Genomic DNA, 24,944 nt, shown 5'->3' on the forward strand with positions numbered 1-24,944 from the left:
GTTTTCTGACATATTGTCTTTTTTTACAGCCATACTCCTCATTTTGTGATTGCGTCATTTCTTTGGACAATGTTGAGCAGTGTGCTTTGGTTCTCCACAATATAAACATAATCCTTCTTCACGACGACGAGTCTTTTCTTGCTCAGTAAGAGGTTTGAAACGTACTGCATCAATTTACATATCCTCTACTTCCGAATGTATGTGTTGAAAAGGTGTTAGTATTGCCATTGAATTATAGTAACGTTGAGGTCCACTTGTATGGTTCCCAGATCGGAATTCCAAAAGGCGATTGTCACACTTCACAGCAAAGTCAATTGCTTGACTCAATGTTTGAGGATCAAGTAAGTTGAGCATTAATTTTTTTACCTCATATTATAATCCATAGAGAAATTGATTAATAAGTGCAGCATCATCCCACTTGATATCAGTTGCAAGTTGTTGAAATTATGAAGCGTATAACGTTACTGATCGATTGCCTTGTCATAAAATATGGATCTTATTGGTTGCAACACGAATTGTATCATGTTTACCATACATGGATCGAAACTCTGCCAAAAAAGTCTCTAGATTATCCAATATTGGATCTCGTCGTTCAAGAAAAGATGAAAACCACGATAGTACTGAACTTGAAAGAAGCGTACCAATGAATCTAACTTGCGATCCTGGAGTTGGATAGCTTTGGGATTGAAGTTCAATCACAAGTTACACTTGATTGATAAATCCTCGAAACTTGGATCTGGTGCCATCAAACTTCTTGGGTAGGACAATTCTTGGTTCTCTAATATTTGAAGGACGTTTCACCATAGGAAAAAGAACATGATTTGATGCAGATGTTGAAGCAGCTCCAACCATTTCTGTATCTTCACTTTCTGTCAATCTTGTTGCTCCTTATCGTGGTAAATTTTTGTTGATGCATCGCAAGCATTAACTTTCTCAATTGCTCTTGCATTTGTGCCATTGCACTCTTCATTTTAACAAGTTTTGCCATGATAACACTTAGAAGAGAGAAGATGTTTAATATCGCTCAAGACAAATAGAAGAGAGGACTTGAGAACAAAGAAAATACTAAGGACAATATCAGTTTAGAAGAGGGTAATCCACAACTTCTAATATGCTTATATCTTATCAAGAAAAAGGGGTAATCCACTCTTAATCAAGATTAGACAAAGCTCTGATATTGTAGGTGTACTCTTGTCAATCTATCAAAGACAAGAACTCGATGAAAAAATAATTCAGACAAGTGAGCCTTCACTCAAAGAAAGGTAACAAAATATAAATAAACAAGTATGTATATTGAAAGAGAAACTGGAATGGCTATTGCCAAAAGACAAAGAAACTAGAAACCCTTGAAAATAGACTGGAAGCAAGAAAGGAGTTGACAAGAGTGAAGAAGCCTTCACTCTTGTCCCTATATATACTATCTAACTAGGGGCTATGTGGCGACGTTCTATAGGACCTCCAATATGTGTTGACTTTGTAGAACACATGCCTTGACTTACAAGGCAAGTTTTTCTACGTATGGGCCACATAATTAGCTTGATCTTCAAGCTAACAACATGTGTGGCACATGGCCAACTTGTTGACCACGTTTCTAATCCAAAAAGTCAATTAAAGACACCTATGAAGTCAAAGCAGCATCTATGTAGCTTCTAAGAAGCTTCCATATTAAATACTATAGAATTAACTTACTTTTACCTACTTTTACTTACTTCTACCTATTTATATATGTAATTACTAGCTTACATGATTATGTCCATGACAATACATCTATCATTTAAATATTATATTAACTATGAGTCTTATTACAATTCTCAAATTTAACACATGCTTGAATGAAATTTTCTTTATTATTACAATTAATAATTCTAAGTGTAGCTAATTTCAACAATTGCTTATCAATATAGATAAAAAAAAATCTTAATAAGTTGACTGTCACCAAATATACCTCTTTATTCTATTGTAAATTGAGCCAAATGAGTATACATAGTATATGGAGTTTCTTTTTTTTCATATTGGTAGACTTGAATGCATTATATTTGATCATGCCTAAAACTTCCATACTAGTTCTTTAAATATTTAATAAATATTTGAAATAGCTCAAATGATGGTGGCTTTTTTATTGCAAATAAATCCATCTTTATAGCTTGAATCATTTGTAATAAGGTAGATGGAGTATTATTTGAGGCTATTACTATTACCTTTTTTTGGTGCCTACTAAAGATGTCTCAAATTTTTCTTTTAGTAGATCTTCTTTTTTCACCATAGAAACTAAATTAGTAATAATATCTTCTTAAATAGTTGAAGTAATCTCTATTTTTGCTTATAAATGATAGTCTACTTTTTGCAATTGAAGTGAGTATTTTTTATTCTATCTCCCATAGATTTAGAGTACGTCATTCTTCAAATATTGTAGTGATAGTTCAAAGGTATACTAATTATTAAAAGTAAGAAATCTTTGGCATTTTTCTTTCATCCATGCTTACAATTTGAGCCTCTAATTTGACAAGGAAATGGCCTTAGCTCATCTAAAGAGCTGATCTTTTATTATATCATTTTCCATCTTATAGAATGTATGCACAACTGAAATCCAAAGCCTCTTAGTAGTATCTAATGCTAAAACAAATTAAAAAGCCTCACAAATATCTATCACTGGTCTAAAGTCTTGGATGTGGTTATTATCTAAGTAGTTTGGTGAAAGAAATTGATAATATTGACTCTTGATATGCACCATAAAACTAACTACTTAGATACCTACATCTATCTCAAGGCTTAAGTACAACATATGCCTACAATCACTACCAGTCTTTATAATTTATAGATAATAATTTTTAAATCACTATGAGGCCAACAAGCCAACAAACAAAAAGATCTTGTAAGCCATCAATCTAACATCATCTCTATCATATGCCTATGAACATAGATTAGTACAACACAAAATAAGGCAATACCAAAAAACCTCTTTCAACTAAAAAAAGATATCAAAGATAAAAATTAAAAATCCACACTAAATTTCATCATAAATAATACAAAAGCAAAAATTACATGTAAACCAAGTAACTAATATCTTCTTGTGGTTGGAGGTTACAAATTATAAGTGAAGCAAAGAAATCAATATCTACTTGCAATTAATGGTCATAAATCACAAAATTTGTGATAATAAAAAAAAAATATAAAAAAAAATTAAAATTTTAATTAAAAATCAAATAGAATTAAATAAATACCACTTCAATACTTTAAGTAATCTCTACTTTTAAAATCAATAGTATCATTTGCTTTTTTAGGCATCTTTTTTTAAAAAATGACTCAAAAAAGAATCAAGTTTGGACTATGTATGCTCTCAAAGTGAACTTCCAAAATTGACACTTAAGAATTTTGGATAGATATTTTTTTATTTTTCTTTTTTTAAAAAAAAAAAATTAAAGTCTTATGACCTCAACTTATCACATATAACCACAAGTCATCCATAACCATATGAATACAATAACTGCATTCTATGTCACTACATGGACACTATAATTATTTTTTTGTGTATAACTATATAACCTTTGTTATTATGTGATGTAGGATACTATCACAACTACTTGTAATTATTGCTAACTTCTTTTCGTTATCTTTATAGATTCTAGTTTGTTTCTTCATATAAATTTTATAATTTATAGACAATCAAATTTTTGCATGTTGCCAAATATTTGTACATAATTAAATTTCTTCTTTTTGATTTGGCTGTTGTTACTAAAGAAATTCTAGTTACTTTTTATACTCTTTTGATTAATAATATGCTTAAATTCAAGATATACTCTTTTTTAATCATAAATCTACTATGAGACATTTACTTTCTTTTCTTGACTTACAACAAAGAAAAAAGATTGACTTTTAGAGCCAAATTTAAAAAGCACAATTCTATCTTAATACCAAATTAAACAATATTGCATCAATCTATTATACAAAATTAACTGTTATGCCAAAATGTAATACAAAAAATTAAAAAAAAAAATGGTAACAAAAAATTAGGTCTTACATAAATGTCTAGTGTAAAAATTCAACATCTTTGTTCTAATTTGCATTACACCTTAATTGAGTCCTTGTATTGCAAAATCCTATTGCTAAAATAATATTTACTAAAGACCTAACTTTATGTGTTGTATCTAAACCTTAAGCCGCAACTTACATTACTGTACACTAATACGTCATGCTCTACACCAAAATCTTGTGGTAACTTTTGTACTCTTGTACCACTCAGTTTTAGTTCATTTGCTCTTTATACTGTATTATCATAAACTTACATATTTATTCCAATAATTACTTAGATAATATGAATAAGTAGAAATAGATAAAATTAAAAAAAAATTATAATATCTAATAGAGAAGCTTTTTAAAAGATTTATAGACAAAACTTTATATTTTTATGTATCTATAAGTGATTGGTAGGTTAAAATCTTGGCCAACAAGTTAGCCATTTATCACACATATTGGTGACTTATGGTATAAGTTGTACATATAGCATACATACAAAAAGCTTATATTGCAAATTAGATGCATATCTTGCAAGTTGAATATGTATTAGAGATCCTACAAAATATTATTACATAGATTTTAGCTAGATAGTATAGAGGCCTCGCTCTTGCCAATTCCTTTCTTCCTTTGAGTCTAGTTTTAAGAGTCTCTAATTTTTTGACTTTTGATAATAGCTATTCTAATTTTTTCTTGAATATATATATATATATATATATATATATATGTATTTTATTATCTTTCTTTGAAAAACATATTACTTATTTATTTATATTCTTAGAATTCTTATCCTTCACATATGCCATTGATTTTCTAATACCATTGTAATAAACCTTTGTGTTGCATAACTTTTAACTTTAATTGCTTCTTAATTTAACCTCAATATATGTAGCAATTTAATATAGTAGTATCTTATATTTAAGAGCATAGTAGAATAATACTACACCTTAGCTTTCAATAAAATATCAAAATAAAATACAACAATATTACAACAAATTCCATAAAAATTAAAGATGATTTTTTTTATTATTTTTTTTTTCAATATTCTATGTTAATTTTTATATCTTAAATTAAAAAAGATGATAATTTTTTTTTGAGTTAAAGATGATTCATCTACATAAAACTACCTCTCAAGCTACTTCTCACACCACAAAGAAAAAAAAATGAAGAGTGTAAGCATGAGTAGAAAAAATCCAAAAACTTTACTAAATAGCTAAATTACTATTATCAAGAAAATCCTTATAACATATGTCTTTTCTCTCAAAAACCACTCACAAGATTTGATTTGACAAGAATATCAAGGTAAAGGAATTTTTCCATCTAAGTCTTCAAACCTTAGTAGATACTAATAAAGTCAACTAACAAAAAAAACTAAGTAAATGAAAACTTCTAAATTAAACTAAATTACATATATTTGATGCAATTTGGTACTTGATACCATATCATGTGATAATTTATATTTATTGTTAAAAATCTTTGACATCTTATCAAGTAATCTCTACACAATCTTTTTGAATTTTACAACAAATTCACAAGGATCCATGATTTAATCATTAGTAGGTATAATTGTTTTTTTTTTTTTTAATTAAAAAAAAATCTTAAAGTTTAAGTAAAATATAATAAAAATAGATATGATATGGATTAATTTCTAACTATTATAAAGTTATTAAGAATTATAGCTCTTTTAAACCATCTATCAATTTAAAGCCTCTATAATATAGAAATTTTATTTTAATGGTGTAGAAGGTAGAATTTTTCAACTCTATTATATACTATGTAAAAACAAGTAGTCTTCTTATTTTCTTATTTACCAATTTTTTTCTAAATATATTTTTATCTATTACAAGTTAACTTCTTTAATTATTTTTTTATTTAATTAATATGCCTTAATAGTTGTTATATGAAAAATAAATTTTATTTAAATTTGAAGTCAATTAATTAAATATATTTCATCTACTTAGAAGGAAATAAATTTTTTAATAATTTTAAATATATTAATGTTATTAAATTTACCAAGATTTCTATGAAAGGCTATATTAAAGCCAAATTAAAATTTTATAAAAATTATCTAAAATATGAAATTTTCTACTATATAGACTTTGTTTTTTGGTTGACATATGTTCTTTTCATTGCTATAAATTATTATATTGATTTAATGTAATTTTTTTATAAAAATAAAATTTAACAAAAACAACTTCATTACATTACTTATAAAAAAATAAACTTTCTTTTATTCCGTAATCATACACTAATTATAAAATGATTATTTCTTTAAATGATTTGTATTTTTTAATGAATCGGTTTTTTAAAATTAAATTTCTATTATAATAATTTGGTTAGTATTTTTAAGGGCTTAAAATATTATATGGAATAAAATTAGTAAATAAATTTATACAAAAAAATTTACTCTTAATATTAGAACTTACATTAATTACAAATATTTGACATTATTTTGGATTGTTGAGTACCGTTTACCAAAAGAATTCTAGTCCAATTCAATTATGAATCTTTTTACAACAATTTTCTTAAAATACTATTCAACATATTCATCCACTGGAGGCTTTTAAATTTTTAAAAACATTACAGACAAAAAAATAAAAAGATATTTACTTTCATAAATGCTTTTAAGATACATTGGAAAATTTCAATACTTAAGATTTGAAGAGATAGTATTATTTTAGTAATTTAATTTATTGAGATAATTTATTTAATTTTTTATGAAAATGATTTCGTATAATTTTTTTTTATATAAAATGACTTATCAACTTAAAATTCATCAACGTTGAGATTCATCAAAATAAATTTTATGTGAATTTTTATTTATTTTTATATTATTCTAAAATTAATCTAAAATTTTTAAAATTTGTTTAATATATTAAATTATCATATTTTTGGTGTATAAAAACATATAATATTTATATTTGAACTATCATCATATATTAAAAAGGAAAACATTGTTTTGTTGATTTATGATACCTAAATCAAATTAAAAGTAAATAAAAAAAGGTCATTTTCATAAAATTTTACAGTCACTTGTGTGAAGAAAAAAACAAAGTATACATAATAAAATATTATTTTAACAGTTACTTATCAATATATCATTTTATTGATTAACATTTGTTGTAGTAGAATAACAGATTGAAGAAAATAATCTTATTCTTATGTGAAAAAAATTGTTACTATAAAAATTAGATAAATTATATCATTCATGTAATGCAACATATATATATATATATATATATATATATATATAAACATAATGTGTTTTTACAATACTTATCTTTTTTATAAACTAATGGGCTACAATTTTCATATATATGTATATATCTACATATACAAACATGAAAGAGCAATATGAAGATGTGCTACAAAGAAAAATCATCGTATAAAAAATGAAATACTTTTAGCCACCTGATATTAGTAAAATAGAAAAAAGCAAACACATTCAATTGTCTCAAATGTAGAATTTCATTTTTTACAGTGCGCCAACAAATGATCACCAAATATTAATTCTTTTCAGCCATTCTTGTGTGCAAATTTCATGAAACTTTTATTAAAAAGAATGAGCATGTTATATACTTAGCCCACTTCGCAAAACAAATTGAATCTTCACAACATAAACATCATAAAGAATAAACACTCAAAACTGCCACAATTCTTTGAACAATACAAACAACAGAAACAAATTCCTTCTTTCTACACATTTACACACAATTAATTAATCAATTCGGCCAAAGGAATTAGGGGTCTTAACAATGATAATAAATGGACAAAACCAGGCAAGGCAGTCCAAAAAGTGTGATGTGCAATTGGGGATGAGCCCCTGGAAGAAAAAAAAAAAAAAAAAAAAAAAAAAAATCTAACACTGCATGTGAAGAGGATTTTTAATAGAAAAGCAATGTCTACAACAAATGAAATAAGATCTGCAGATAATGAAGCCCTAGAAACCCTAACAACCCACAAACCCTAGAATGAATGCATGGCTGGGAGTGGGTGCTCCACATCAACCGCAAATAAAAAGAGATCTTATTGGGAAGTGTAGCGAATGGTTGAAAACCAAACAAGCATGGAATTCCTCCACATGACAATGGCTTGTCAAGCATTCCCCTCCATGTCTTCTCTAAGGCCCCTTTTCCCCTTCAACCCCCACACACACCCACAAAAATTATAATGAAAGAAAAACAAAACTATAATAGTATTAATAAGATAAATAAATGGGGTCACACACTTTATAGCGTGTACAACTCCTCTTCTCCCCCCTTTACAAACTTGTGTGCGAGTGACTGAGTCTAAGTTCACATTTTCTTCTTTTTGTAGAAAATTATTTTGTATGGCGCTTTGATGTTGCCTTTTTTAAGTTTTGGGATTAGGAATTTTCTTGGAATGTGATATAATATCCAAAAGTGACAAAACTCTTTCTTGCATGTTTATTTTTTTATTTTATTTTATATTTTTTTGGTTTTGGATTTGGTGGATAGTGTTTTCTATTCTTTTTTCCATCATGCATGTTCAAAAGATGGGATGGGACACAAGGTCGGTGCCACATAGTGAATGGATGCAATCTAACTTCATAATCTTCAAAAGAGAGAGAGAGAGAGATGTTACAACTTGGCTTTTTATTTGCATGGGAGTGGATAGAGACAAGTCTTTGTTGGTTTCCTTCAACTCATTTAATGCACATTTTCAATGTCTTGTTTGTTTTTTTGTGTAGACTTTGCCTTTCCAACATTTGTGATGGATGCATGTGCTCTCATGGATGATGTATAATTCCCATCATTTTCTACCTTTTTGTTATTATTAATGATAAAGGAGGGAAAAAAAATATATATCCTTTTTTTAATACATTTTTTTTTTATCTATGGTCCTACTAAGATCAATTAAATAAGTAATGCTTAAAAACAACATGTAATCATACGTTAAATGCAATGTTATATTAAAAAAATATAAACCATAAAGAGTAATATATATATATATATATAACCCAAGTTACAGATTGTTGTTTTGTGGGTCTATAAGAATAGATGGAATGCAAATTAATAACAATACTTCTACAATGATATGTTATACAATTGTTACCACCACACCTTGATGTTATATTATAGCATAAACCCACCTTCTATTGAAAAATACTATGGTTTACATTAAATTTAGTTCATTAAATTTAAAATGGGAATTATGCTTTATTAAACTTGTGATCAAAGGATACAGAAGTCACACCACCTTCAAAGGAAACAAAGGAAACAACAATAAACAACTAAAGAAAAATGTTAGTTTTATTTAAATGTGAATATTTTTTTTCTTTTTAAGTTTTAACTAATTTTCTGCTTGATTTATAAAAATATACTATGTTAAATAATAAAATTTATTTGACACAACATAAATTATTTCTAGTTTAAAATATATTTTGCTATATGAATATTATATCGTATTCATTAAAGAGTTTAGTAATCATTGGTTAAATAAATTTTATAATTTTATAATGTGCAATATGTATAATATAGTTGTGTATGTATGTATGTATGTATGTATATATATATATATATATATATATATATATACATAATCTTTAGCATAAAAATTCTCTATAAACAATGTTACATTTTATTAGTCAAATTCAAAATTTGAAAGTTCAATGGTTGATATTTAATTTTAATTTTAATTTTAATTTCTAAGTTCAAAAAAAATTGGTACATACGTAACATATATGGCATTAAAAATTTTAAGAAGATAAAGTGAAATAAAAAAACATAACTATTTAAATAATATTTAATTTATTAGTTTTAAAATGAAATAGTGCAAGATAAAAAAATGTAAAATTAAAAAGAAAAAAGAACCTCTGTTTCAAAATTTCAAAATTTCAAAATTTAAATATAAATAACCTCCGTTTTTTGAGTTTATAATAGATTACTTTATACATATTTTAAATTTATATTGCATTGTTAATTTTTTGATTTATTAAGTTGTATTTAGATGCTACCAAGATAAATTAAAATATTTGTTATCATAGAAATTTTTCACAATCCATGATTTACACTAAAAAGATTAAATTCAAAACACCTTACTTCATTCATATATTTTCTAAAATCTTGTTATTTCCACCCACATTTTTTACTATTATTACCCAACACCTTGTGGTCTCCGCCTAAAAATACAATTTCCTACCAACCTCTATTATAACTTACAAACACTCTATGGTTTTCTTACCACAGCATTGGCATCATTTGTAGGCTTCTTACAACATGCTTTCTTGTAATGCCCAATGTCTCCACAATTACCATGCTTGCCAAGTTACGAATTTAGCTAATCCTTTGTATCTTTGGAATTTAAAAACTATACATTCAAACAACAAAAAACAAAACATAAAATATCATATTAAAATAGATGGTGCATAAAATATAAGTCTGTTTTTTGTACTAGGAATGTATAATTTTTATTGTGATATAAAAATCCAATTCTAAAATTTTGATGGTAAATATTATAACAATATTTTTAATAATTACAAAAGAAATCAAGACATCAAGCATTATAGTTTAAACATATTAATATATTTTATCTTTAATGTTGAATAACTTTAAAATGATTATATGATCTTATTTTTCACTAATTAAATTACTACCTAAAGTGATATTCTAATACCATCTTCTATTGTGTAAAATTTATCACAAACAAGTAGCAATGATCTTGAATTCACGTTCATAGTACATATCATTAAATCAAATTAAAAAACTGAAAGAAATTCAACACAACAAAATAAAGTAATAAATTACATTTACATGTGGTAAAAAAAATTAATAATGTATTTTTATGCATTAAAAAATGATCATAGATAATCATATTGAAAAATCCGCTTTTGCAAACAAAACTATCTTTTTGAAAGATTTGTACTCTTGTCCACAAAAAATATCAATATAATTATTTGATGTTCATTATTTTTGCAAAAAAAGAAAGATATCTTAACCTCACCAATATGTATAAAATCATTTATTATTTCTCTAGAACACAAAAGAAAGGATTTTTTGCAATAATAAAAGAAAAAAGAAAATGAAAAAATAACAGCGAAGTAACCTGGAGCCTCTCCTTTCTGTAAACGTGAATTCCAACGCACGTGTAACTTATGTGCTGGAAATAAAGGATATGCAAGAAAACTACGGGTCTTACTGTCTCTCTTTGTATGGACAGAACTATCCACGCAAAAGACAAGCAATTTAACAAGCAGAATATTAAATCAACCCACCTAAATTTTAAATCAAACCACTTTCAGTAAAATACAATTGTTGTCTCCAGGCATTATTCATTTTCATCATTTGACATTCTTAGAATTCTAGCCATATCTTTCCTATCCATCCTTCTTCATAATTCACCAACTTCTCTGCAATGTCACAAACTTCTCTCTAATCTAATCTAATCTCACCCACTTTTAAAATTATCAATCTTGCGTTATTTCCATTCTCGACCTCTCTTGCAAAGGAGTTCCCAACACATCACTTAGTGCAAAATTGAGAAAGTGCAAAGCCCTATATAATGCATGCAGGAGGAGTAGAATGGAAACAGTTGGGTTGATTTAAGTATAAAGTGGGTGGATTTAATATTTCCTTTTGTTAAAGTGGTTTCCAAACAAATAATTGTGCAGAACTCCAATCCAGTCCCTACACACTAAATCTCTGCAACAAATTTGCCATGGGAATTCATCAGCCTTGACAGGATGGTACCTGGACTGTGCCTGTACTCACCATGCCTGCACAGATGCATAGACACAGACTCAGGAGTTGTTGCAACGACAGCATACTGCTATGCAAGGATTGCAACGAGGGTGCAAGCACTGATTCTCATCAATCAAACATCTGGCATCAAACCCAAGCTCTTGACTTAACTTGTAACTGGAGATGTGTTGCAAGATTGATGAATGCCGAGATTCTTGTATTCGTGAGTTGATATAATCTGACTATGCTTTTTTTATGTCATGAATTTGTGTGGCGCTGAATTGCACGTATAAATTTATGTAATTAACTGGTGAATTGTCACAATGACAGCGTTCACCTACAATCGCATCACAAGGTGCAGATTGTTCAAACAATTTGGTCGAATTAACCCCATTGCCAATCATAGAAACTGTAGTCCGTCTGGATTTCAACAAAACAGAACTCGTGGACATTACGGTATTCTAAAACATCACATACAGATTGGCACAGATGGCAACTTAAGTGGTCGAACGAATAAACAACTGCGCATTTTCCCTTTGACGTTTCAATGAACATCATCCATAGACAACGCTTTGCGCTTGCAGTGCTGTCAAGGCATGTGTGATGACAGAAAAGACTCTCAGCTGAAATAAACCTGATCATACTGTGCAGCCATATAAATTTAGCGACACCCAGTTTGAATGCAACACAAGAGAATTGCGAAACCTGTAACTACGTTGAACTGGCGCCCTAAAACCTCTAGGAATTGCTCACCCTCTGCCTTCTTATAGTACTTCCGAAACACTACTGCTTTCACAGCTAATAGACAGCAAAGATATTCACAAAAGAACCTGAAGACAATCCTTCGTTCCAAGACCCATACCGCTCTCCCATAACCTTACAAACAACTTACAACTACGGTCTATGCATAGTTGAGTCAAGCCAAAAAGCTTAAAAAAGTTCCACAATATATATTAATGACAATAGCATGTTATAGCACAAATTGGAAAGATCAAAGGTAGAAGATATACAATGATAGTGCAATTCATCGAAGTGTATGTTCATCGTGAACCTTTCCAACATACTTGCATTAAATTGAAATTCATAGACTGACTGCATCTGCCTCGTACTGTGAAAAGTAGTGTTACGAAAACGCAAAACAATAATGCTTAGCATGAAGCAAGAGCTATAGTTGCCTTCTTATACTCCCACTACAACAATCTCTCTTGTATTCTGAAATGTATCTGAGTAGCATTGCAGCAGGAAATTGTCCTAGGAGCATGACCAAAGAAGGAAAAATAATTAAAAGAAACACGGATTAGGCAAATGTGGATTCTAAGCTTAGCCTAACAATGTATAGCCACAAGTATGTAAAAAGAAAAAGAAAAAGAACAAGAGATAACACTCAAATCTCGGCATCTAAACAGCGAGAGGTGCAACCGATAACCAGGACACTTCGTCTCGCACTGTACATACTCCGCAAAGGGATCAAGGAAAGTCCGTGGACCGCAGTTTCTTATGCGGATTTTGTCCTGACGATTGTGTAGCAGCGACCCCTGGCACGCTGCGGCCGCTGGAATTCGAGACAGGCCTTGACGTCGTATTGATTGGGTCGGAGTTGACCTCTTGGAGATTTTCGAACACATTCGAGAAATTCGACGACAAATTCGCGTACAGATCCACCACTTTACCGATGTTGCTGTTGAGTTGCCGAATGAGCATCACATTCCGGGTCAGGCCCTCAGGAATCTTGGCTTCGTGGTTCTGGTTTATTTCATTGATGAGCAAGCGGTTGTGATCAAGAAGGAACTGCACTTGTCTCGACACATTGTTGAAGATGGAAGACACTCGCCTGTCCACTGGTGGAGCTTTATCTCCTCTCTCCCTGTCCATGGAATCTTCGTCCCAAAGAAAACCCAACAAACTCTCGTCGCAACAACGTCACTCCCTGTTACCAATACCGGTACACAACTGGAAAATCAACACCACTGGGTAACCGACTCAATCGAACTGTCACTACGAAATTCCTAAACCCGTTCACAATCAAGGCTACCAAATTACAAAGCAAACCCTCGCTACCGATTTCATAGACAAATAGTTCCTAAGCAAAATTTCCAACCCTAACTCCCACCTTCACTTCTCCAGAAACAGCACCGTCCAACAAACCGCCATGAAAGTAAACACTCCAGCGACAGAGCGCCAAAATTCCAGGTCCGCCCCTACCTGACTAACACTTGGGCACACCAGGCCACACCAGCAACGAATCTTTCTGTTCCAGACACGATTAGGGTTGAAGAGAAACAGCGAGGACACGCAACGAAGCACACACACAGAAATCGACGCAGAGAGGTCTTGTGGGTGGCAGAGAGATGAAGGAGTGGAGCTCCTGTGAGTTCCTCTGCTGCTAGTGGGGCTCTGCCTCAATCCACCTCTTTAGCACTTTACAGCGTGTCTGCTTGCGAGGCCGGAAAGTGAGAGACGACAACTTCACTTTTCTGTGCAAATAGTGCAGAAGTGATATTGAGTAAGCTTCCCTGCAGAGGTTAATGGGTGGCAATCAAATTACCAAGTGAGTAGATCCGCGGTAAATTATTTATGGGCTGGTTTTAGAATACAAAACTAAGGAATCATTGGTCCCTTTTTTCTTTCCATTTTTTTTTGGTATTGTTGGGTAATATATTGTAGTGGGTGGATTTTCCCGAACACTTCGTGAAATTATTTTCAGTAATCTGAGAAATCGGAATTTGGTGGAATCCAGGGTTGTTTTAATGCAGATGTTGATTAATTGTGCATCCATCTGTTAAGCTGAAGCTTGTTTTTTACCATGCCACATGATCATGACTGTGCTTATTTATAGAAAACGGAAGAGAACATTGGGAGATGTGTGTTGGGGGGAATTAAAGTTGGAGGGAACATGTCGACGAGAGCTCCATCTTCAAAGGTTTATTTGCAACAGTGTCAGAATCTGACACTGGACGCAGTTGCTCTGGTTTTGGATTCGTGCCCCTCCTTAGGGTTTTGCTACTTTCCGCCGAGGACCGGCCGACTCAGCTTCACAGCAAGATCGTTATCCCGGATCTTTGCATCGTGGCTTATTGCTAGCATCCTATGTAGCTCTCGGCGAGGATGGAGTCGCCAGTGGGATTCGTTCATTGCGCTCACAGGCGGCATTGATGGTTTTCGTTTTCGAGTTATGCTGTTGTAGAACGTTTGGAAGGAAGTTTCCCAGAGAAGGGTATTGTATTTGGTCGTGATAGTTTTCTTTTGTAACGAGGGGCCATGGACGCGAATGAGGGAACTAAGGAGGCCGTTGCGCCGAAGGGGCCACCCCCGTCGTCAATGCTCTGGGTTGAGCAGCTGCGGAAGTATGTTGGCTCGGGCGAAGGGCTTGGATCGGAGGCCGTAACAGGTTGGGGTGTCTTGGAATGAGATCAATGAGGGTTATCGTGATAGGAATGTAACACTGATTATGTGATTCTGGGTTAGTGGACATTGCCTTGATCGTCTAATATTTAGCTTTCTTAAGCTGAGTTTGTTTCGGTATTAATGTATTCAAATAAGTTTGAAAGGAGATGTAGCTGTGCAGAAGGTTTCAGCCTGATTGAAGGGTATCCTTGCAATTTAGTTCAGTCGGAATCGTTGAGGAGGAATCTCATTCCAATGATGATTGTGTTCCTGATTATTATGTATTTTTAATGTAGAGATGGAGACGAAGAGAATTTTGCTCGAGGCTTACAAGGAACGTCAACAGAAAGCAGCTGCTGCAGGCGCTATTCCCAGTTTTTACAGAAAGGCACGTCATGGGTTTTATATATTTGGTCGAATCAACTCAATGCTGTCAGCGAAGGGCTTCTTTTCTTTTGGATTTAGAGGTTGGACTAATGCTCGTGATAGTAAGCATTTGCAGGGGACAGTGGACTTACGTTGATCTCTTTGTTGTTATGGTGGTTCGGATGTTCAACAGAAGCCCTCGGAAAATTCTGCGGGAATGAAGGTCCAGCGCCTTGCAAAGTTTCGCTTTCTAAAGGTACATGACGACCTAGTATCAATACATTGCTCTTCATTTTTTCATTACTATATAAGTATCAGTATTTCGTATGGAAGGAAGATGCAACGAAGATTAATGTCTTTGTTAAGCTGAGGAAATATTGTGTGGATTTTACAATGAACATTTTGGATGAGAGCTTATCTTTTCAGAGTTTGATTGTGAAACAAATCAGGTGATAACTTATCATCGACTATTTTGCACCTTGTGGGTTAACCCAATCGTGTTTGTGGAATTTCAGAAACAAGCAGAGGTCCTCCTGAATGCGGACGATCTGGATACCATGTGGGTTTTGTTGCGTGAGAACTGCAGTGTAGATGAGGCTAGCGGTACCGAGAAGGTTCGTTTTGTGTATCGGTTGGCTTCAGTTGGCCCCCCTGTCTCCAAAATACTGTTAATGTTTGTCTCCTTTTTGTCGTATGTACGGTCTCTGTTGAGCCTGCTGATTGAGTTTAACAATCTGATTGAGTTTGGGGTGCAGATGAATTATGAAGACTTCTGTCATATTGCCACTTTATGCACAGAACAAATTGGACCTAAGTGCAGGAAATTCTTCTCAGCATGTAATTTCTTGAAGTTCGAGAAGGATGATTTTGGACGCATTGCTATACTTCCTTTCTATCTTTACGTCATGCGTACGGTAAGTTTGTAATGAACTTATTTGCCTGGGACTCATTTTTCTTTGGATAACATTGAAGTCTACAAGAACAACGCACGCTGTTGTTCCTCGTTCAGCCTTGCCTTAGTGTATGAACTTGAGATGATGTCGTCCATGCGTAAGGTCATTACTCTGTATATCCTTGATAAATTCTCTCTTAATTTCCAGATGAAGAGTCTGCCTAGCATGAGGATTAATTTCTTAAATGTACATGTAGTTAGTTTATGAATTTTCTTAACCTTATAACGTCGATTTTCAACTTTGTACCCCATCTAAGCTTGTATCTTATTCGTTGGACAGGTTTCGTTGACGCAAGCTCGAATCGACATGAGCGAATTGGACGAGGATGGTGACGGTTTTCTACAGCCTCAGGTACAGCTATTGCTTCTTTTGACGAATGATTTTTGTCAAACTTTCTTTAACTTCCCTGTGAACTTTGCTAAGGCTCCTGAACCTTCGAGCTATGAATGCTCGGCTAGTTTGAACTCCTTCGAATTACAACTTCCGTAGACTAGAAGCGATTGCTGGTATGAAGCTGAGTCCATTTGGCGTGCAGAACAAGCTGTAATCTATCACTGCAGTAACCCTAAATCTGACAGTCAGAACTTCTGTGGATTCTAGGAAATGGAGGCTTACATAAGAGGACTTATTCCAAACCTGGCTCAACTACGCAGCATCCCTCCTCCTTTTCTGTCTATGTACAGTAGGATTGCTGCTCGAAAGTTCTACTTCTTTTGTGATCCATTGCGACGAGGTTTGTTTTTCCTCAGAAAATTACAGTATATGACGGAATTATTTGCACGCCGGGCTAGTGTATGTCATCTTGAATACTTACGTACTAGACGGTTCCAGTTTTTCAGCCCACCACACCTGATTCTTATTTGATTCACTATAGGATAGTTGGGCTAGCACTCCAACGATATCTTGTAGGCTCTGCTTTCTGAGGCAACTGGTTTGTAAGCTTGGCAAATCTTCGGATTAAAACGACAAGGATTGTCGAATGTACTGCCTAAGACAGTACTAGCATACCCATCCAGATTTTGTCAGTATAATTCTAACTTGGTAAATTGCGCAGGTAAGTTATGCATCAAGAAAGTTTTACTCAGCAATTGTCTAGCAGAACTTATGGAACTTCATCAGGTACATTTTCTACGAGAACTCAGCTTGGTCTGAAGCCCGCATTTTTATGATACCCCCATTACGCTAACAAGTTTTTCCTGTCATCTTGCCTAGCTGATGGCAAGTGTGCTGAGTTCGTGATTATTGACGGAATGTTTAGTACGTACAATGTTTTATATGATATGCGATGTTGGTGGTCTTTTACTTGGAGCTCAAATTTAGGAGTCCTTGTCATGATGTTTAATGTATCTGTTTATAGTTCTGGCCCTGGTGTGCAAACTTGGAAGAGTCGGCACATCAGGTGGTGATTTCTGGAATCTTTAACCTGGGGCTAACAAAATGAATGGTCGGCTATATTTCAGGAAACAGAGGAGGAAGGTGGGGAACCTGAGCCTGCTGATAACTGGTTTTCTCTTAGCAGTGCCCAACGCATCTGCGGTATATACTTTATAAACCATTCTCTTGCAGCTGCTTTGCACCTACTTGATCTGTAATAATAGTTTTCGAAAAGATTGCAATTTTTGCAGGATGTTTTTGAATGTGTGATTCTATTATCAAAAGGATGTAGTCACGATTTATGCAAGACTTATAAGTTTAACGGTATTTCCTGTTTTTGAACGATTTGATGCAGATACATTTCTGGGGCTGGATAAGGACATGAATGGAACATTAAGCAAGGAAGAACTTCAAGCATATGCTGATGGCACCTTGACTGACATCTTCATTGAGCGTGGTATGTAATATTTTTACTGCAAACCCGCATAGTTCTCAGGTTTGATTATGGTCATCTACGTTAAATTTACTGCAATAATATTGGATAATACATGAAGATTTTACATCAGTTCGCTGTATCAGACGCTCTTTACGTTGTAATGTCAGATTCCGTCAGTTATTATCAAAACAATTTCTTTTAGGCAAGCATGCCGTAATGCATTCGGATGTTCATTGGAAAAATTATAGGTTTATCCTGACAGTTGGGTTGTTTACAGTGTTTGATGAACATGTGAGAAGGGGCGGTCGAGGAAGTGGGGGCAAAGCTCGAGAGATGGATTTTGAGAGCTTTCTCGACTTTGTTTTGGCCCTGGAGAATAGGGAAACTCCAGAAGGTTTGACATACTTGTTCAAGTGCTTGGATCTTCAGAATCGAGGCTTTTTGACGACAGTTGACGTTCACACTCTCTTCAGGTCTGTTCTCACCATCCCAGAAGACATGTGAATAAGTCAATGAAATTATGACTCATCTTTTGGTGACATTTGTTGTAGTATCAATAAGAACACACTCATGTGGAAGAAAAGAAGAGTGGCAACTTTCGAGCCATGTTGGCTACTCGATACTCTCTTCCTAAAACACTGTAACCACTGGAAATTTCCTGCTTGCATTCCCGGAGTTAGAGTTTGCAAGCCTCATTACTTCCAGACATTGAAAAGATTCAAACTCAAATGTTTGATTCCGGGTCATGTATATAAACTCTCCCTCTTGAAGCGGTTAAATTCAGCTTTTGCTAATCAAAGGAGCTCCTAAAAGTCGCTATTTCAGAAATTTAGTGTTGCACTAAATGGTGCAATGCAAGTACTGTGAAAGTTCTTACTTCCTTTCTTCATGGTCTAGACAAATGCCTTCCAAGTTAAGTAATTTCTCAGTTTCTCACTTGCAGATTGATCTGACAATAATCAATTGTTATCTTCTGTGAATTTTGTGTACCTGTTCTGTAGAGATGTTCACCAGAAATGGATTGAAGGTGGAAATTATGACCTATGCATTGAAGATGTGCGGGACGAAATCTGGGATATGGTGAAGCCTACCGATCCCTTGAGGATAACTCTGGCCGACTTGCTGGCTTGTCGACAAGGAGGCACTATAGCCAGCATGCTTACAGATGTGCGCGGGTTTTGGGCACACGATAACCGGGAAAATCTCCTCCAAGACGAGGAAGAAGCTGCTGAAGCTCCAGAGGAAGAGTAGAGCTTTTTGTAATTGACTTGTCTTAACTTGACTACCTCATTTTGTCCATAAAAAATCTGTTTCTGCAGTCAACAGACATGTGACCTATGGTCTCTCATCACTATCGACGAAGAATACCCATGAACAGGTGTGAGAGCAGTGTGTATCAATCCCATACGCTGGGTTTTTATCTCTTATGGTCCAAAAGGGACTTCAGTACATAAAATTCGGGTGTAGAATTTAGTAGTCTTCTTGCAGTGCAGGTTACATTTCAGCAGTCTTTCCAACCTTGTACTGTGAGAATACACTACCATTGCCGTTGGCATCTAGACATGTTGCTTTTCTGTACAATTATGCTATTTGCCTGGTCATTTTAAACACTTGTCTCTGTGAGAACAAGGTTATTCACTACATTTTTATCTCTTGATGCTGTGTTGTGATTGCTTTTAGGGAGGAAATAATTGATGTTTGGCTTGTCGAGGCCTTGACATCTATATCGCAGTTAGGTGATTTTGAAGTACTATTCATCTGCAGTAGTTCTATGTTATTGTGTGATAAATTTCCTAGAAAAAAATACAATTTAAAACATGTTTTGGCTTAAAGACAGTTAAACACCATTCTAAATTTAGTTTAAATAATTTGCGTAAATTGTGCCGAAAATAAATATAATTATACTGTTGTAGGTTTTTAATTTTTAGTAAATTTTAGGTGTTACTGGATCATCTTTTCGTTTTTTCTTTTATTCAGTTTCAATGGTTTGTAGTGAGTAACTATTAATCAATTTAATCAATACGGGACAAGAATATTTATTTCCAGTTTATAAAGAACTATGAATATACTTGGAGGACTTAAATTATAACCTCAATGAAATACTTACCTCATTTTTTTTTTTATCTTTTCTTTTTCTTTTCTTTCTTTCATCTGATTGTAACGCTATACGTTATACACGTAGTCACAGTTCAAATACCATCTTTACCTTTTTAAACCAAGGTTTTTCGTGGCATTGTTTGTAAATCGTGCAAAAAATCTACTCCAAATTGCTTAATAATTTTTTTTAAACAGTAATAAAAATACATGACTACCAAGAAGTACAGGTCCTCATATTCAATAAAAATCAGAGGCTCTGATTTCTTTTCCAAATCACGACACATTTACTCCACAATTATGAAACACTGGCATTTCAGTAACTCTGGAATAAAGCATATCCACTCAGAGAGTACAAACACAGACATTGTATTGCACACATTCCAATCCACAAAACAAATTAAACCCACATTCACACTCACACAGCAACAGATTGAGTGAACAGAAAAGAAGAATTCCTACACAAAATTGCTAAACCTTTGCCTTCCGATCTGTGACCAGAACCTGGAGGATCACCATAATTGGGAATGCAGATGCTTCATGCGAGATTTGCAATAAGAAAACCCGCACTGGAGGGTGAGTTGTGTTTTTCGATGCACTCTTCCTGTGACTTTCTTGCAGGATTTGCTGAAGGAACTTGCCAGAATTCTGCCAAGCATGCATGCCACTGCAGGGAGCCATTCCAGCTACTAGTTGCTGGCAGAATGGACAAACTGCGTGATGTTACTGAGCATATCCACATGGGTGCTGATTCCATTGCACCTGCTAGTTAGAAGAAAAGAAAAAAAAAAAGGAAAAGAAACAGTGGCGAAATGGTACCCATGTGTGGTCATGCCGTAAGGGAAGGGGGAGGAAGCTATGGCGCACACCTTGTGCAACTAGTGATGGTCTCAGCCTCCAATGGTTTGCAGGGCCACCGTGTTTCAATCGATGCAGAATCAAACGTCAACTGCAACTTGTGTTCAAAGCTTTCTCTCCCCGAGTCTGCTTTATGAAAATTGTTCAACTGGTAAGAGAGACTTCGTTTGTTAGCCTTTCATGCAAACTGTTCAGAGTTGTGGTACAGAAGCGCCGACAGAAACCTTTTGCAAGCCTGCCATGGAGCCCACGCCATGGATTCGGTCGTCTTTCGCCATGGACATGCTCGTTTGATTCGATACGGTACCTGGTAAGCTTCGGCTTAAAGCTCCTAAACTCCTAGCTGAGAGGCGTAGGTGTTGAGGCGGATGATTTTTTGTTGTGTATTTCGCCCTTCTTCAATAGAGCGACCGAACCTCGAAGGCGAGCAGATGTCGTTCGTGGATCTTTCAGGGAAGAAGAATGGCAAACTGAGATTGTTGCCATAGCGTGTAGATTGGTTCACAAAACTTCGAACATTTTCATTTGTGCAAAATTGTTTTCATTTTCAGGGGATGTTTATGATATATCACCAATTGGTATTTTCAGGGTACGCTGTATCGTAGTTGTTGAAGCCTTGACATAGTTGAGCTCTGATCTCCAGACGAAATGATGTACAATGCATAAGCTATTCGTCTTACTTTTCCTAAATCCTAAGGTCCTTAACTGTAGTCTCGTAGAATGTCGAATTAATGCAGCCGCGAGGAGCAACTATAAGTACATACAAACCCCGCAATCCTCTCGGAGACTGATCGGGTGATTACTCATTCTGCCACGCTCTTCACGAGCCCTTCATCCCGTCAAACAAATCGCCGCTCCTCATCCTTCAGCTCGATCAGACACCAGATTCCTTCATGCAACGTCCCACATCCTTGAATGCCTACCGTTTCTTATCATATCGAAAAAACGTGAATCTCGAGGTGTTTCTGATATTTCGATATGATACCGTGGTGGTAATTATCATATCGAAAAAACACCACTTCGCAGCCACATCCCAAAGTTTCCGAATCTTACCACATAATTGGTGAGAACCTGATAAGCAATCGAAAAACAAACCTTTCTAGACATCATATTTTTGCTGTAAGGGAGAAGGCATCGCCATCAAAGGAGGGAGCATTTCTCGCAGAGCAAACTTCAGTTCTTAGAAACTATACTGCATTATAATTTCAGAGCTCCCAGATATAGCCCATTGACTTTACTCCTTACCCAACTGGAGGTCGCATCTTCCGCAGGACCATAGTCACACGCAGATTCATGCTTCACGACGACAGGTGCTCAGTACTCTCCCACTCAATTCACCCACAGCAAACTCAGCTCGCGAGGATTACGAAGACGAGGTCAAGGTCAGCAGCGTCATCTTCAAAGAGCGGTAGTGTTGGGCAGGAGATTCTGAAATGCGAGAAAAGTAGCTCCGATGCAATCGAACCCTGCACAGAGACGCCGCAACAGGTGAGTGCTGGCTGGGTACAGAGTCAGCCCTTCCTTGGCGGCCTTGGACGCAGAGAGATGGAGAAGCAATTCGGCAGCGTCCAAGGAATCCCAGTCAAAGCGATGGAGAAACCTCGAAGGGAGTGCCTCGCCCCGCCCCACAACACTGCACAGCGCTGCAATGCGATATTCGTGACCCCGCAAACACTGTGCTCCGTCAACCGCGTCGTCGCCGCCGCCGCACTCGTCGCGACTTCCAAAACTAGAACCCGCTTTCCCATGTGCGTCGTCTGCTCAGGCAAACCCTAATCCCGTGTTTTTATGTGCTAAAGAAATTCCCAAATCTAATATCTTCCAAATACTCAAAAAAACACTCCAATTCAATATTTTCTGAATGTCCATGCCCTTTTAATGCACGGCCCCAGTAGAGTGGACCATTTCCTTGGCACATGGGCCTAAAAGCAGCTCTCTCCTGCTTGGGCCGGGGCTTAGAATGGCGCCTTGGTAGAGCTAGTATGAAGCAGGTAACTTGCGCCAAGTCTAGCTTCTACTAGCCACAGGGCAGAGTAGTCGGTAGAAGCCGCGTTTCTCTCTTTGTATCCTACAGGGGAGGGAGGGAGGAAGGTGTTGGGAGTGGAGGCCCTGAAAAGCTGGTGTGGAGCAAGCAAGTGGATGCCGAGCATGGCTATTGCTGCCCACCCTCCCTGATGCGTGAAGACCATGCTAGGGTTGTTTCAATAAGTGAACCATACAACCACGGCATCTACTTGCCAGCCATTCCTTTTGGTGCCAATGGGTGCTTATGCTCTTAGAGTTGCACATGATGAGCGGCTTTGCTTTTTAAACTACTAACTATTTGCTGCCATCCTAGACAAAAAGGACAATTAGAAGTGAATTGTCTTATGTTATAAGGACAATTAAGTATAATAGTGTCTTATATTTTGATGAAATATCTTACTTTTGAAGAGGTTTGTGAATGCCCAAGCAAATCTTGGTTTAATATTTTCCAAATACTTAGAGAAGAAAATTAATTTTATTTTTCTTCAATACCTAAAAAATCCTAATTTAATATCTTTCAATTGTCTAAGATAGTCCTAATTTAATGTCTACTGAATATCCAAAAAAATATCAATATAATATCTCCCAAGTACCTAAGAAAACCCCAATTAAATATCTCCTAAATGTCTTAGAAAATCTTAATTGAATATCCTCCAAATGTCAAAGAAAACTAAGATTTAGTACCTTTTTATATATTTAGGTGATATTTGAATAACTAACTAGACTGAAACCATTATTTTTTGATATCTTAAACTTTAATTGAATACTTATAAATATATAGGAAAATTCTGATTCAAATTTTCTTATATAAATTTCATATTTATTTCATTCAAATTAAACATATATAAACATAAATAATAATAATAATAATAAGAATAATAATAATAATAAAACAAACGAAGAAAGGAAATAAATATATGTTTAATTGTTAATGTTGATTAAAATCTAATAATAGAAATTGTTAACTAACCATTTTTTTAAACCAATGAAAACAATTACTAATATTAAATTCATATGATATTTTATATATATATATATATATATATATATATATATGCATGCATGCATACCTCATTAAAGATTTTTTTTTGAGTTTGTAATTATCTAAAGCATATTGAGTAGAAATTTTAAGTTTGCAATTAAAATAATAATAATAAATAGAAAGAAATAATTTTAAATATAGATTGATAAAAAGATTGTTAGATTTTTTTTTTTTTTAAGTTTTATACTTTAAACATTTGGGAATTTTTTTTAAAAAAAATCAGTCTGGTAATTTTGTAAGTATAGAGTTTGATTATTTTGATTTTTTAAACTTTTATGAAAGCACTCAATATTTGATTAATAGCACTTAGATAGTTTTAAGGTTTGCTCCTCAATAGAATTGACTATGAAATAATTCAAATTGGAACTATATTCAGTTGCAATAAATCATCTTAATAATCTATTTTTAATTTAGATAATTTAACTCATGCATCATAAAAAATATTTTAGATAGTATAAAATTAAATAATACATGTGTAAGTTAATTGATTAATTTTTACTAGAATCATACTGTGTGTTTTCCCATTAAATACATATACAATTTATTTATTTATTAAATAAAATTTTCTTAATTATATTAGTAAGAGTGTGTGCATATGTATAATAAAAAAAAAATGGTATTAAATGGTATAAATTTTATTTTCTAAAAATTATAAAACTATTCAATTATATATATATATATATATATATATATATATATAT

At 33.6% G+C, this 24,944-nt stretch overlaps 2 protein-coding genes and 1 long non-coding RNA gene across 6 annotated transcripts; 1 reads left to right on the forward strand and 2 right to left on the reverse strand.

Annotated features, from left to right (window-relative positions):
- Positions 1–12,750: 12,750 nt before the first annotated feature.
- LOC112283449 (protein ELF4-LIKE 3) lies at positions 12,751–14,058 on the reverse strand. Of its 2 annotated transcripts, none has more exons than XM_024522096.3 (2): positions 13,914–14,058; positions 12,751–13,638 (listed from the first exon to the last, which is right to left on the reverse strand). In XM_024522096.3, the coding sequence occupies exon 2, from the start codon at positions 13,581–13,583 to the stop codon at positions 13,179–13,181; it is 405 nt and encodes a 134-aa protein (XP_024377864.1). In that variant the 5' UTR covers positions 13,584–13,638; positions 13,914–14,058; the 3' UTR covers positions 12,751–13,178. The 2 variants fall into 2 exon arrangements, with proteins under 2 accessions (XP_024377864.1, XP_024377862.1); XM_024522094.3 differs by having other exon boundaries at positions 13,822–14,058.
- Positions 14,059–14,600: 542 nt separating this feature from the next.
- Positions 14,601–19,867, forward strand: LOC112283448 (putative serine/threonine-protein phosphatase 2A regulatory subunit B'' subunit TON2). 2 transcript variants are annotated; one of them, XM_024522092.3, is made up of 12 exons: positions 14,601–15,099; positions 15,392–15,483; positions 15,655–15,717; positions 15,977–16,075; positions 16,217–16,375; positions 16,694–16,765; positions 17,015–17,147; positions 17,469–17,533; positions 17,875–17,950; positions 18,144–18,245; positions 18,502–18,697; positions 19,226–19,867. In XM_024522092.3, exons 1-12 carry the CDS (start codon positions 14,970–14,972, stop codon positions 19,473–19,475), a joined length of 1,437 nt encoding a protein of 478 aa, XP_024377860.1. In that variant the 5' UTR covers positions 14,601–14,969; the 3' UTR covers positions 19,476–19,867. The 2 variants fall into 2 exon arrangements, with proteins under 2 accessions (XP_024377860.1, XP_024377861.1); XM_024522093.3 differs by having other exon boundaries at positions 14,725–15,171.
- Positions 19,868–21,676: 1,809 nt separating this feature from the next.
- LOC149989112 (uncharacterized) lies at positions 21,677–23,092 on the reverse strand. 2 transcript variants are annotated; one of them, XR_016503237.1, is made up of 3 exons: positions 22,777–23,092; positions 22,422–22,642; positions 21,677–22,247 (listed from the first exon to the last, which is right to left on the reverse strand). It is a non-coding gene; the product is annotated as an uncharacterized LOC149989112 (long non-coding RNA). The 2 variants fall into 2 exon arrangements; XR_016503236.1 differs by having other exon boundaries at positions 21,677–22,642; positions 22,777–23,061.
- Between the last annotated feature and the right edge of the window lie 1,852 nt (positions 23,093–24,944).

The sequence above is a fragment of the Physcomitrium patens genome, chromosome 6 (assembly GCF_059467195.1).
Source record: "Physcomitrium patens ecotype Gransden chromosome 6, ASM5946719v1, whole genome shotgun sequence".
Lineage (NCBI taxonomy): Eukaryota > Viridiplantae > Streptophyta > Bryopsida > Funariales > Funariaceae > Physcomitrium > Physcomitrium patens.

What these genes read in the sequence shown, in the direction of transcription:
- LOC112283449 (XM_024522096.3), bottom strand. Translation starts at nt 13,583, where the DNA reads ATGGACAGGGAGAGAGGAGATAAAGCTCCACCAGTGGACAGGCGAGTG.
- LOC112283448 (XM_024522092.3), top strand. Translation starts at nt 14,970, where the DNA reads ATGGACGCGAATGAGGGAACTAAGGAGGCCGTTGCGCCGAAGGGGCCA. An exon ending in TTGTGATCCATTGCGACGAG is followed by an intron (nt 17,148 to 17,468) that starts GTTTGTTTTTCC and finishes TAAATTGCGCAG; the next exon opens with GTAAGTTATGCATCAAGAAA. An exon ending in TGACATCTTCATTGAGCGTG is followed by an intron (nt 18,246 to 18,501) that starts GTATGTAATATT and finishes GGTTGTTTACAG; the next exon opens with TGTTTGATGAACATGTGAGA.